The following is a 14320-nucleotide window of genomic DNA, read 5'->3' as shown; positions in this document are numbered from 1 at the left end:
CGTGATTTCCAGGCTCCCAGCTGACAGGGCAGAGCCTGCTTAAGAGTCTCTTTCTCCTTCGGCTGCCCCTCCCCCTCCCCCAAAGTGACCACGTTGCCCTGTTTTTTGTTTTTTTTTTTCCCAGCGTGTTAACTAAAGATTGCAAATGGTATTGCTTTTATTAACAAAAATAATGATTTTACTGTTAACAAAAATAATAATGTAACAAAAATGGCGATGAAAAAAAATGACTGTGTGCCAGTCACTGAGTGATTGGCAGACGGAAGCTTCTCATCCTGCCTTGTATGTATCGATGAGTCAAATGATGCAGTTTTGACTTTTGTGCGGTAAAGTAGGTTGTGGACCCACATCTCTGCCTAATTTTATTAAAGTGGGAGGAAGGAGGTTCTCTGATCCAGATTTAGAGATTCCTCACATGGAGATATTTGGGCAACCTGGCATTGGGCAGATCTGCATTAAAAAGGGAGGGTTTTCGGGGCCCCTCGGTGGCTCAGTCGGTTGAGCCTCTGACTTCGGCTCAGGTCGTGATCTCGCAGTGAGTTGGAGCCCCATGTCAGGCTCTGTGCTGACAGCTCAGAGCCTGGAGCGTGCTCCAGATTCTGTGTCTCCCTCTCTCTCTGCCTCTCCCCTGCTCGTGCTCTGTCTCTCTGTCTCTCTCTAAAGTAAATAAACATTTAAAAAAAAAAAATTTTTTTTTAAAGGAGGGAGGGTTTTTTCCCCCATGGACTGTTTCTGACTCCAGTTCAAATTCCTTAACACAGGCCCCTTTTTGAGGTGGGGTGGGGGGAGGCAGGGAGAGGAGGGGAAAGGCACCTTGATTGAAAGAAGGAAAGGACCTTGATTGTGGCCATGTGAATGTGGGCACAGTTTGCTGCTGGGCCACCAGGTGGTTTATCGGAAATTGAAGGTTTTCAAATGGTCTCATAATCACTTGGAAGTTACGAGGATAATTGAGAACTGGTACCAGTGTCTGGGGCTCCTGGAAAACTGGTCCCCAGTAAACTAAGTAGATACATGAGCCCCAGGATCCTGTTTCAGCTCCAATTAACAAAATAACCAATTAACAAAAGAGGGGCTAGCTCTCAAGTCCAATAACGGCAGATGAACACGATTATTTTTAGGCCTGGGTCCCAAGCCTGGGCCTGCACCACTCGCTGTGGTGGACACATGGAGGCCACGTGCAGCCAGAAGGAGCCCGGGACCAGGAGCCCAGCAGGGCCTCCTTTCTCTCTAAGCCTCTCTCCAGTTCCAGCTGACTTTCAAAGGGATTGGAGACAGCCAGGGAAGGGAGCTGCTTTCCACGTGGGAGGAAACCTTGGTCGGGGCCTCACTTCCACAGAGTATGGTCAAAAATAAAGCTACAATACCAGAGGAGATTGCTGCTGAGTCGGATGTGGGGGCCCGGGCCCATAGGTGACTGCTCTCGGGGCAGGGTGGTGGCGGAGGAGAGCCATGGGCTTTCTTTAGTCGACAATAATGTCGACTTGGTGTTACCTCGTGTCTCCTCTGCCCCAGACTCAGAGTTCTCCCCTTTATGGGCCTACAGGGTCCCTCCCCCACCAGAGTTCTGCACTAGACGTAACATTTATGCCACTTTATTCATAACACAGCACTTCCTGGTGAAACATGCAAAATTTAGCATAAGCGTATCTGAAATTCACACAATTGATAGACGTTAAACGGGTCACAAATTGCAATGTCAGAATTATTCTTGTGTTGACAATCCTTTTGACTCAGTGGGTTTAAATCTTCTTCTGCCCAGTTTCCTCTTCAGTCAGACTTTCCTGAAAAATATGTGAGCAACCGATATACCGAGGTTGATTTTACTAGCTGAATTCCATTATGCTTTTGACATTTTAATTTCTAAAATACCGATATACAAAGAAGAGACCTGTTTATTTATTTAAAAAAAATTTTTTTTTAATGTTTGTTTATTTTTCAGAGAGAGAGAGAGAGAGAGACGGAGACAGAGTGTGAGCCGAGAAGGGTCAGAGAGAGAGGGAGACACAGAATCCGAAGCAGGCTCCAGGCTCTGGGCTGTCAGCACGGAGCCCGACGGGGGGCTTGAACCCACAAACTGTGAGATCATGACCTGAGCCAAAGTTGGACGCTTAACTGACTGAGCCACCCTGGCGCCCCGAGACCCATTTATTTTTGTGCACTAGAGGGATAACAGATGGTGTATTTTTAAGTTTTTTAATAAACCTAAAATCTACATTAATAGTTGAAGGATAGGATGTGAAAGAGATGAAAGAAAGATCTGATCTCCGTTTGTTATTAACCTAGCTTTTGTCTCAATTCCTTCTAACGTCGTGCTTGGGAAATATCACTGCTTACTATTTTGTGTGGTAGGTCGGAGTAGAAAGAAAAAGCAAATAAAGATGTCTGTCTGCATTTTTTTTCTTTGAACTGTGGGTGTGGAAGTTGAGGTCAATGGAGAAAAAGAAAACTATAGCTTTCTTCATATATGATTTATTCAGGCTTTCCCTGCTCCTGGGCATAAGTGGTAACTAATTGGAATGCCCCTAAGTGCTGCAGATACACGGACTGCGGAGCTCAGAGATCACCAACAGTGAGTTCAAGGTTCAATTTCTATATTCAGTTCTCTGTATACTTGTGTTTGGTTATGAAAAACCTGCATTAAGTTAGTAGATTCCCATTTTTGGTGGGAATGTGGACGTTGTTATAATCCAGTCAGAAAACTAGAAAGCAAGGGTGCCGGGGTGATTCAGTCCATTGAGCGTTCGACTCTTGATTTCGGCTCGGGTCATGATTCCAGGGTCTGGGATCGAGCCCTGAGTCAGGCTCTGCGCTCACTGTGGAGCCTGCTTAAGATTTTCACTCTCTTTCTCCCTCTGTCCCCTCCTGGACTCATGCTTGCTCTCGCTCGCTCGCTTTCGAAAGTAAAACACACACACACACACACACACAATCAATTGGAAATCAAATATGTGGTTCTGTATTATAAATTTACTAGTTTGGAATTGTTTTTATTCCAAAGGGAAAAAAATTAACTAGAGCACCATTTTTGATTTCCTCATTTTTCCAGAGCAAAACTATCTCATACCAAGAACATTGGTGAAGAATTAAGGAATCTGGTGGAGAGGTGTGGATTGGCCTAGATTAGAATAGTCTGGGGAAGGGGGGATGATGAATAATACTTGAAGAACCGACATATAACAGTGGGAAGAAATTTGTCAGTCATCCCAAAGGCCAGAACCAAGATGAGATCAAGGTTACAGTGTAAGGGGTAAAAAAAGGTTCTAGCCATTGGTACTGAAAGATGGCGTCACAAAATGGTGAGACCCTACCCCGGGAGGAATTCACGCAGTCAGGAAGGTAGGCCCTATGGAGGCTGAGAGCTGGTTGTCCTGTGTGGACAGCCTGAGAGGCGGTACCAAGGAGTCGTTCACCTCTAAGGCCCCATGTCATCACCACTGTAACTCACCAGAACTCCTCGCAGGTCCTCGAGGGGAGAACGGGGCTGGTGGATGGTGCATTCGAAGCGCGGACGTTCTGCGGGTTGAGCAACCTCTTTGGCTATCTGAGGAAAAAGAAGGAGATTCTTGCTGATGGAGATAAAGAAATGGAATGGTGCTTCCCACTTCTACCAAAGATCGTGCGTGGAAAGTGAGGCCAAGGGGATTATCTAAGAAGATAGATCCTCCATCAGGCATTTGAACGGATGGGGTGGGGGGGGGGGTGGTTCTGGAGGTAATGGCGGTAATGAGGAGAGAATATTTTCTCCTGAGAGATGATGAGAACGAAGTACTTCGAACCTCCTGAGGGGATGGTATACAAAAAGTCTAGGAGCTTCGAGATGTGACTAGGGTGATTTTTAGTTTCTAGTTTTAAATAAATATGTCACAGTTAAATAAGATTTACTTCACATACAACCTGTGGAGAGGAGACTTCAGATTGCACTGTCGTAAGTGTCCCAGCCCCGAATTGCTCATCCCTTAGGCCTGTTTTCCCGTTAATTTAAGAAACAATATCTGGGGCACCTGCGTGGTTTAACTGGCACTGGTTAAGCATCTTGCTCTTGATTTCAGCTCCGGTCACGATGTTGAGGCTTCTGAGTCTGAGCCTCACCTTGGGCTCCATGCTGACAGTGTGGAGCCTGCTTGGGATTCTCTCTCTCTCTCTCTCTCTCTCTCTCTCTCTCTGCCCTTCCCCCACTCTCTCTTTCTCTCCCCACCCCCCTCAAAATAAATACATAAACTTAAAAGACAAAAATATAGGGGCACCTGTGTGGCTCAGTCGGTTAAGCGTCCGACTTCGGCTCAGGTCCTGATCTCACGGCCTGTGATTTTGAGCCCCCATCAGGCTCTGTGCTGACCGCTCGGAGCCTGGAACCCGCTTCGGATTCTGGGTCTCCCTCTCTCTCTGCCCCTCCCCCACTTGTGCTCTGTCTCTCTATCTCAAAAATAAATACAACATTAAGAAAATAAATAAATAACATGTCTGTGTCTTCTACACATTAAAAAAAGAAATAAAAATAAAAGAAATAATAGCGACTTTCTTTTATTAGCCCACTTTCATTTTGGGGCTTAGTCAACTAACATCTAAGGCCTCTCTCATGTGACCATGACCCCAGGAAGTCTCATTTCATAGATAAAAAACCAAGTGCCCTATGTTAGTGCTGGTACTAACACTGACATCTAATTTACATGAAATCAAATCCAGCATATTCTCCAGTATATATTTTGTGTCCCCGAGCTTGCTAACCGCTCCCCTCTATCCAGCAGCCTCCAAGTGCTTTGCTTAAGTGCCCATTTCAGTAAAAAGAAATGATAGGGCGCGCACGCTTGGTGAGGATACTGATTTGCGCGTTACAAAGATGTACCACTGGGGCGCCTGGGCGGCTCAGTTGCTTTAGCGTCCGACTTCGGCTCAGGTCATGATCTCACGGTTTGAGGGTTCGAGCCCCCGCGTCGGGCTCTGTGCTGACAGCTCAGAGCCTGGAGCCTGCTTCCGATTCTGGGTCTCCCTCTCTCTCTGACCCTCCCCCTGTTCATGCTCTGTCTCTCTCTGTCTCAAAAATAAATAAACATTAAAAAAAATTTTTTTTAAACGTACCACTGACCTCGTATCATAGATACTTTTAAAAGATGACATTTTGTTTTATTTATTTTTTTCAAGATGACATTTTTAAAAAAAGCAGAGGTTCTAAGATTTTCTTTCCAAATCCCAAGGAATCCTCCTGCTCTAGAGACCATGGACCCGTCGCATTGTTTTGAATCCCTTTGGCCATTCTGGACGCTCTGAACGCGGCACGCTCCTTCACAGGTGTTGCCGTGTTCTCTTGGAGTCGTTTCCCCTCTCTGTTTCCTTGGTCCCTGTCTGAACTGCGAGCGGGAATGGGCCTGGCAGTTTGCAGTGCCTCATCCCCCCGGGGACGCCTAGGGCAGGTGGAGCCCAGGCTAGCCCTGTGGGGGCACACGTCTCAGTTTTGAAGATGAAAGCGACTTACCTCTTGGAAAGCATCAATCAGATTCTCAGTACTTCTCTTCCCCCCAGGGCGCAGGCCGTAGGACCAGTGTTGGCTGGAGCAGCCAACCACGCATAAGGTCAGCAGAAGAAATCCAGCGACAAGTTTTGGAATCGCCTCCATTCTGAGGAACACGATGGAACAGTCAGAGGAGCCCCAGACTGGGTTGAGCAAAAAGTAAAGACCTCTTTGGTGAGCAGTCTGATGTTTGTATGCTAACCCCGCGGAAGATAGAAATAGCTGTCGTTTTCACCCAACGACACTGACAAACACACCCGCCACCCCCCCTTGCTTGCCTTCAGGATTTCCTAGCCACCTGCGATAAAGGCAGGTCTTGGAACTTACATGCTCCGCACTTTTCAGTACAAAGCTAGTCTCTTTTTATTTTTAGTATTTATTTCGTTATCCAAACCCCCTGATTCCTTCCCTTATCAAGTTCACCTTTTTGCTTTAAGATTCCCTGCGCCCGCTCAACTGATTAGTTTCCAGCTAACTGTTACCAGTTCCTGAGATAAAGAGAACTGGGCCATCTGCTTGGAAAGGTAGCTTCTGCTAGGAATCTCTGGCTAATATAAAGTTGTATGACATTCAGTGGTTACGCTGTGGCACTAATTACATTTTGCTGAGTATCCTCCACACTCAAGTGTGGGCTGGACCATCTGTGAGCGCGGCAGAGAGCTCAACACCTTTCAAAGCACCGAGTCCCAGACCAGATGCCTCCGTGGCCAAGGCGGGCTCGAATTAGCTAATGACATGACGAATTCTCACGAAGCCTTCACGTTAATGTTCATCTGATGGGAAAAAGGCTAAAGACGAAATCGAATACGGGTCCATGAGTTGTTATTAATTCCCCAAAGGCTGCATCTCTGTGGCCACGGGTGACAAGGACCATGAAGGTCAAGGCTTCTTTGGATGCTATGCACCTGGACTTTGCCCGTTGGGTACAAAATGCCCTATAGAGAGACAAAAGTGTGCAGTCTAAAACACATGCTAGAAATACAAAGCGCCTTACCTGTTTGAGGACCAAGAGCCAAAAGAATCCCGAGCTTCTCTTCGAGTTAGTGGAGTTCTGTGATTTGTCATTGTCTTAGCTTCCTTTTTATATGAAACTTTTCCAGGACTGAAATCTTTCCTGCTGGCAAATTATACCGCACATGGACTGTGGGTTGTTGTTTTTTTTTAATAGTGATTTTTGTTTTAATCCTCACAGAAGGCCCTTTAATAGTGTATGTAATTGGAACACCCACTGGGGTGTCTGTTAAATTTACTTAAATCTTGGCCATTAAAACCTCAGCCAGGACTTTTATACTGAGGCCACAATTCACAGATTAAAATCAAGCTAGGTTGGATTCTCTTGAGGAAACAGACCTATCCAGAGTTCCAGGAAAACAGCTGCTGTACCTTAAGTGATGTTAAAGGCTCACATAAAAGCTTTCACAAAGGAAGCCATGTAATCATTTTATTTTATTTTATTTTTTTTTTTTTTTTAATTTTTTTTTTTCAACGTTTTTTATTTATTTTTGGGACAGAGAGAGACAGAGCATGAACGGGGGAGGGGCAGAGAGAGAGGGAGACACAGAATCGGAAACAGGCTCCAGGCTCCGAGCCATCGGCCCAGAGCCTGACGCGGGGCTCGAACTCACGGACCGCGAGATCGTGACCTGGCTGAAGTCGGAGGCTTAACCGACTGCGCCACCCAGGCGCCCCGCCATGTAATCATTTTAGAAAGGAGTTTAGTCAGGATGCCTGGGAGCTGGTCTCCGCTCTTTGGTTCTTCATTTGTAAGAGGAGCTGATATATAAATAATAAGAAGGGATTATTGGCACCCTACCTATACCCATATACGATCCTGAAGAAGATAATGGGGGTTTGAAAATTTCCCAGTCTCCTACCCACCAGGTTCCTTCCTTGACTTATCTCGAAAGCCTGCTGATAGCATCAGAAAGTTGAGAAACACTGTCGTTAGAATATACTAAGCCTAAAACCACCTAGAACCTACTTGGGTCCACAGTGTGACTCATTTTAGTAGATACTGAGTTAAAATAGGCAAGTCACTGTGCTAAAGGCAGTGGGAACACAAAGGTGAGAAACATACGTAAACGTACATGCGTAAACATACATGCGTAAGACCAGCCTCCCCTATGACAACAGTCCCAGCAGGTGGATATCATTATCCAAACTTTACAGATAGGTGTTCCAAGCCGGGGTGGGGGTGGGGGGGGGGGGACCGACCCTGGGGATGTTTTATTTACACAGTATAAGCATTTACAAAAGCAAAGAGAGAACCATTACTCTTTATTACTTTTATTTGAATACATGATTGTCTTTCCCTAATTTACCCCTTGGGTTGTAACTCATAATGGTCAAGGATCCCATCTCGTCTAAACTTCTGTTAAATCCCTAGCATTAGTCGGCCTTTGATAAATTTGAATGAATGACTAAAAAGTAAGGGCCTTTATTTTTTATTTATTTATTTATTTATTTATTTATTTATTTATTTATTTTTTAAAGTAAGGGCCTTAAACACGATTGGGCTTAACGCTTCCTCTTTTTCTGCATCGAAGATACGTTTTATCTGACACAGAATTAAACCTTCATATACAATTGTCTGTAAGGCCTATTACATTAGCTAAACAGTAAAATGGTTAAGAATAACTAGATATTTGTTCATTTTAGAGCCGGGATTGGCAGTTTTCTCCTCTGGTAGGATGCGAAACCAATCCGTCATCGCCCAAGGGTAAATCAGGGGAAGACAATCATGTATTCATGATACTCTTCCAGAAGAATCACATTTGCAAGGATGTCAGTATAAAGAGCAGTGCTGTCCTGCCCAGAGAAACTCTTTACCCAGCCATTTCTGTGGAGGTTGTCAGAGTCTCATGATAGGCTAGAGAAGGAGATAAGCTTTTAAGTACAATTGCAAACAGTGAACAATCTCAAAAAAAAAAATAAATAATAATAATGTGATTTAACTTATTTTCATTATTTCATTAGACACTGAGTAACTTAAGTGCCATTCTGACATGAGAGAGTAATCTCATCTCACTAAAATGCAAAGGTAATGAGAGGCTCTTTTTCAACAAGAGCTCATTATGTTTGAACGGCACTTAAATTGCCCAGTTGGCAATTTGCTAAAAGAAGTGTCCTTCTCACAGTGTTGCGCCAGCAGATGTGGTCTTGGGGCAGGACCAAGGAAACGGGAGTGAAGACTCCTGGCCTTTAGGGTCACGTTAATCACTTAGCTTTGGTTAAGCATCAGTGGCTTTCTTGTACGTTAATTTCTATCAGTCGGTATTTTTGGAAACAGGTTTTGAAATTTTTAGATGAACACAGTGGCATGGTCTATGACTTTACTCAATATGCACGATGCCAAATCTGCATCTCCTTAGATCACATAGATCTGAAGGGCAAAGGCCAGATTTATTTTCTGCAGTACCAAGGAAGAGATTGAATATGCAGTTAATGGAATTTTGATGTTTAGGGACACACTTTGAATCTTTTCTTTTCTCTCTTTTTTTTTTTCTGTATTTATTTTTGAAGGAGAAAGAGACAGAGTGTGGGGGGGTGGGGTGGGGTGGGGAGGCAGAGAGAGAGGGAGACACAGAATCTGAAGCAGGCTCCAGGCTCTGAGCTGTCAGCACAGAGCCCGACGTGGGGCTTGAACTCACAAACCGCGAGATCATGACCTGAGCTAGTCAGAGGCTTAACCAACTGAGCCACCCAGGCGTCCCTTGAATCTTTTCATAGTTCCAAGGATAGATCCATTTATCATGAAGGTTAATTTAATAAACTGGGTTTAAGTATTGGATTTCATAGTTGTCAGAAATTTTTTCTCAATTTAGAAACTTCTAGATCTTAAAGGATATGGCTTTAGGGGCGCCTGGGTGGCTCAGTCGGTTGAGTGTCCGACTTCAGCTTAGGTCATGATCTCGTGGTCCGTGAGTTCGAGTCCTGCGTCGGGCTCTGTGCTGACAGCTCAGAGCCTGGAGCCTGTTTCAAATTGTGTCTCCCTCTCTCTCTGACCTTCCCCTGTTCATGCTCTGTCTCTGTCTCAAAAATAAACGTTAAAAAGAAAAAAAAGAGTATATATGGCTTTAGAGGGAAAATGGTTTCATTTTCAACCTTAAAAGAAACACCTAAAAATTATTGAAATGCCACAGTAATGACTTAGCAATCTTGATGAGTGACAGACGCAAGCCTCTTTTTGCCCTAATGTAATATCTCAGCAGGAAGGGTCCGTGGTGAACTCCTGCTGACATATTTAAAGGTTGTGGAAGGCTTTCAGAGAATTAATCCTTGCATAAGGTGCTTTATGCAGAAAATAACCACTTTTCTTTGTAGAGGTGGACCTTTTTAATTTTAAAGATAATACCTCCTTGGAAATTTAATAAAATTCTAGGGCTTTTCATTAAACATGATTTGAAGTTGACATGGGGGTAGATTTATAGTATAAACCACCCGTTCATAAAATGAGCAACTGGAGAAAATATTCCATGCCTTGATTTGATAGTAAATCACTGTCATAAGTGAATTTACACTATTTCCTACTAAAATTTCTTTGAAACCGTAGTTGAATTAGATATTACAGCATAATAAATACATATGGCTCTAATTACAGGAGTACTGAATTTTATCAGTATGCACAATCTGATTTTAGATTTTCTGGTCCCCCACCCTCAATTGTATTTTTACCTGTGTACAGACAAGTTCCATCACTAGGTTTGATAGAAGTTGTACTCTTTTGAAACTCCTGCCTCAAAATTCCCTCTCCTACGAGTCAGGTGAGAATGTTTTGGGGACAATGTACTCAACCGACCTAATAAATCTAACTTGTAATGTTCATCAGCTAAAAAGAGTAACACAAATGAACCATTGGAAGTCTTGTAATTGAACCTGTGTTGTTAGCACGGCAGATTTTAAAAAGAGGGTCATAAAAAAACCATGCTTAAAGGGGTAAATTTGCATTAATGGCCCTTTCAGACTAATCCATTATAAGCTTGTGTTGGATTTCCTTCTCCACCCAGACCCTCGGGGCTGGTCATCAACTTAATGCCGAAGAAACGTTAAGTGAAATATGGTCAAGAGTCGATTTTCAAAAGTACGACTAGAAACTCCTTTTCAACATTTCACATCGTTTATTAATGCAGTATACATTAGATCCAAAATCTGCAGTTTCTAAGCATACCAATGTTTAGACCTTTCAGATTCTTCTGCATTTTTAGGTTTGTGTCTACAGAGGTACCCTTAAGTGGATGAACAAACACATTCTATAATTATTGAAAATATAGTACAGAGTGAAATGATTTAAATATAATTTAGGCACATATTGATTATGAAAATAGATATCTCTCAATACAATACTTCTCTGTCTTGGTAAAAATAATAAAGCAAAGAAAATAATTCATTTCTGAAATTGCTTTCCCTCACCTGTAAAGGTGCGAGCTCTCACTACGCATGTGCACCCTTTACCGTTAAGGAAAGCTTTGCATATGTATATATAGAAGAATAAGCTACGTAAATATTGAACACGCGTCATTCTCCCAAAGGAGACAAAGTCGTTTTTACTGATTCATTGCTTCAAACCGATGAGTCTGTAGAATTCAGAACCTATTTGGACACAGCTTATATCCCTGCTCTTGGGGTAGACATAAGGACAACGGGTTATTGGTAAGGAAGTACAGGTCCTGTCTCTGCTATTGCAGAGAGAAGGACTCAAGAAAAGCAGGCTAGAATTTGAACTAAATCAGAAAGAAGTAAAAGAACCACAGGTGCTGACTCATTGGTATGACATCTCGGACCCGTCCAACGCCTTTATTTTTGTTGAAGTTTTTTGGTGGCTATCATCAAATTGCCATTTAAAATCACTTCCCTTCCCCTTGCAGGGTTTTAACGGCATTGTGTTGATTTTCAAAAGATGACAGTGGACTGGGATTTAATGCCTATTTCTAAGCTGGCCCTGTTGAAACTATTTGGCATTTGAATTAAATTACTATTGATAATGCACCTTGCTTTTTTGGTTCTGACATATACTTCCTATGCTTCTTTTGACTGTACAGGAGAAAACAAGGCTAGTAGTGTAAGTTGATAAAATCGCCTGGTTTGGCGTTGAGTGGAACTTGCTTAGAATGAAATTCTAAGGATGCTCATTTAAAAGTTGTAGCGATAGGTAAATTCTTTGTCCATCTGGAAAGTTCCACCTTGAGCTGACATTGAGGTCTTTTCTTTCACTCAGTCTCAATCAGTAAGAGCCGAGGATTTAATTTAGCTACTGTTTCGTTCTAAAAAATAAACGTTCCAAGAACCTGAAAAGAGAGCCTTGGGGAATCTGATCTCACCATATTCCTATGGCATGACAGGTATGTAGAGTAGGGGAGGCATCACTAAAGCTATTAATAAACCTGAACCTTTTCGAAATTTTCGTAAAGTTTAACAATTTAAATATCCATACTGTATCTAGAGATTCAATAAATATAATTGCATATGTTGTGCTTTTCATAAATTAAAATCCTCGAATACATTTCAAACCAAGATGGTATTTCCACATCATGCCTATTTAAAAGCAAATATAATAGATCCTATTTCTGGTCATAAACCAGCCAAATCCCCCTGACTCCGCTCAAAAGGCAGCGAGCTACTCTAGCTTCTCTACATCTATTAAATGAGTGCTTCTCTGTTAAAATCAGAATGTGGAAAAAAGTCACTTTTTTCCTTTATGCACCGTTGAGAACAAGCATAATCCTCTAAATGGGTTTTTGTTTGTTTTTTATTCCCTTACAGTGTTACTTCTTCTAGACAACTGAATGGGTGGAGAAAAAAAAAAAAGTGAGAAGGACAACATTTTTCATCTTGGGCATCTTCCTCCGGCCCTGAAATTCTCATCTGACACTCTGCGACATATGTAGTGGGGTCAACATCTCTTCAAATATAGCTCCCTTCACGTTGGAACCTCTCAGGTTGGCTTCTTGAAGATCGCACCCAGACAGGTCACAATTCTGCAAGACAAAAACAATATTCATGAAACTAAGATTCCTGGGGCACGTGAGGAAAATGTTCCAACGTCATGAAACCCTGTTATTTCTGGAAGACTGCCATGTTAGAAAAAAGTCAGATTTTCTTCTATATCTGGAGTTGTTTTCTCTAGGTGAGTGGTCAGGCTGACAGTCACAAATACTGACAGAGGTTAAAGAGGAAGTGTGTCTCTTCTGTTCCCATATTTTAGAATCGGTCATTTAAAACCCAGAATGGACTCCAACGTAATAAATATTATCTATGCAAATTTACCACAATCCAAGGACAACAAAAGGCAGGGCAGGTAAGCACTATTAAAAAAAAAAACCCAAAAACCTGAGGGGCACCTGGGTGGCTCAGTCAGTTAAGCATCCGACTTCAGCTTGGGTCATGATCTCACGGTTCGTGGGTTTGAACCCCGTGTTGGGCTCCATGCTGACAGCTCAGTGCCTGGAACCTGCTTCAGATTCTGTGTCTCTCGCTCTCTCTGCCTCTCCCCTGCTCCTGCTCTGTCTCTGTCTCTCAAAAATAAATAGATGTTTAAAAAATTTAAAAAGAGAACAACTGAGAGAAAGAGATCTTACTTACTAATTACATTATAATAGATTTTTCCATTCCCCAACTCGAACATTTTTATAGCAGGGAACTGCTTTTTTTTTTTTTTTTAAAACCCCAAATTATGTGCACAATTCAATGAGTTTTAACAAATGTATATACAACAGTGTAACTACCACCACAGTTGGAAGCTGCTTTTAAATTTCTCTTGAGATCACAGAGTGGCAGATGAGACAGATCGTGGGTAAGTCCTTGGGGATGGTGGGTGACTGCACATAACCTTTTAGGACAGAATGTCACCAGCTGCCCTTCAAACAGTCAACCCGACTAGTCTGCATTCAGTTGCCATCAGGAAGACTTCTGGTGTTTACCTACATGGTAACTAAAACCAAGGGGAAAAAAAATCATCATTTTTGGTGACAGTACCAAAGAATAAAAAATTAAGGAACTGTGCTTATAATAGGCTTCTATTTTTGGCCTTGGGCAGGTTCTTTTTGCCTTTAAGTTTAATGGAGCCTGCCACTCTACTGCTAAGATCTGTCAAGAGAACAAAGCAGAAACATTAAAAGGGAAAAATCAATGACAAGCCAAATTTTGACCCACTCTTCTCTCCAATCCAATCTATGCCAGGTTTTCCCAGATAAGGCTGTGCTGTTCAATATGATGGCAACAGCCACATGTGGCTACTTATATTTAAATGAATTAAAATTAAGTAAAATTTAAAAATCCGTTTCTCAGTTACACTGGCCATATTTCAAGTGCTCAACAGCCACAGCGCCTGGTGGCTACTGTCCCGAACAGATTTAGAACGCATCCAGCATTGCAAAAAGTGCTATGGGACAGCACCAAGAGACCTATCAACAGCCTTTGAGCCTGCCAGCTACATTTGCGAATCAAGACAACATATATAATTCTGATGAAAAAGACGCGCAAAGTTAAAAGCTCAAATCGTGATTCAAAAAGAACACGATTCCAATTTAGAATAGGCTCTCTCTTAACCTGATTTCAAACCTGGATATCTTTTACATTTCTCGAACAGTTAAAAAGATAATCTGGCCCCATTTAATTCTGTCTGGACTTAAAACTGAAGAAAAACACAATAAATTCCATTAGTAAAGCAGTCATCAAACTCATCTACTTGAAGGAGACCCAAGGAACAGAGGACAAATGAAATCGGCTTCGACCGACTGTCAGATGAATCTTTCAATCTGAAACTGGGACCCATGGCCCGTGTGACTGAATCCTGCTCTGGGAGGCACGTCTGCT

At 42.6% G+C, this 14320-nt stretch overlaps 2 protein-coding genes and 1 long non-coding RNA gene across 4 annotated transcripts in view; 1 reads left to right on the top strand and 2 right to left on the bottom strand.

The window, feature by feature from the left end:
- Positions 1 to 673: 673 nt before the first annotated feature.
- On the bottom strand, positions 674 to 5620 carry GNRH1 (gonadotropin releasing hormone 1). Its single transcript, XM_007093915.3, has 3 exons — positions 5474 to 5620; positions 3449 to 3544; positions 674 to 1784 (listed from the first exon to the last, which is right to left on the bottom strand). Exons 1-3 carry the CDS (start codon positions 5612 to 5614, stop codon positions 1743 to 1745), a joined length of 279 nt encoding a protein of 92 aa, XP_007093977.1. The 5' UTR covers positions 5615 to 5620; the 3' UTR covers positions 674 to 1742.
- On the top strand, positions 2088 to 12353 carry LOC122237882. The gene is made up of 4 exons (XR_006216600.1): positions 2088 to 2572; positions 3464 to 3630; positions 5521 to 5683; positions 12269 to 12353. It is a non-coding gene; the product is annotated as an uncharacterized LOC122237882 (long non-coding RNA).
- Positions 10607 to 14320, bottom strand: part of KCTD9 (potassium channel tetramerization domain containing 9) — a 37375-nt gene continuing 33661 nt past the window's right edge. For both annotated transcript variants that reach the window (XM_007093916.3, XM_042983202.1), the window contains one exon: positions 10607 to 12483. In XM_007093916.3, the coding sequence (XP_007093978.1) occupies positions 12367 to 12483 (117 nt within the window). In that variant the 3' untranslated portion in view covers positions 10607 to 12366. The remainder of the gene's footprint in view (positions 12484 to 14320) is intronic.

This window comes from Panthera tigris, chromosome B1 (genome assembly GCF_018350195.1).
Source record: "Panthera tigris isolate Pti1 chromosome B1, P.tigris_Pti1_mat1.1, whole genome shotgun sequence".
In the NCBI taxonomy this organism is placed as follows: Eukaryota; Metazoa; Chordata; class Mammalia; order Carnivora; family Felidae; genus Panthera; species Panthera tigris.
Note: the sequence above shows the minus strand (reverse complement) of the source record. Positions and strands in the feature narration are given on the sequence as shown.

What these genes read in the sequence shown, in the direction of transcription:
- GNRH1 (XM_007093915.3), bottom strand. Translation starts at nt 5,614, where the DNA reads ATGGAGGCGATTCCAAAACTTGTCGCTGGATTTCTTCTGCTGACCTTA. An exon ending in TGATTGATGCTTTCCAAGAG is followed by an intron (nt 3,545 to 5,473) that starts GTAAGTCGCTTT and finishes CTTTTTCCTCAG; the next exon opens with ATAGCCAAAGAGGTTGCTCA. An exon ending in AGGACCTGCGAGGAGTTCTG is followed by an intron (nt 1,785 to 3,448) that starts GTGAGTTACAGT and finishes CATATTTTTCAG; the next exon opens with GAAAGTCTGACTGAAGAGGA.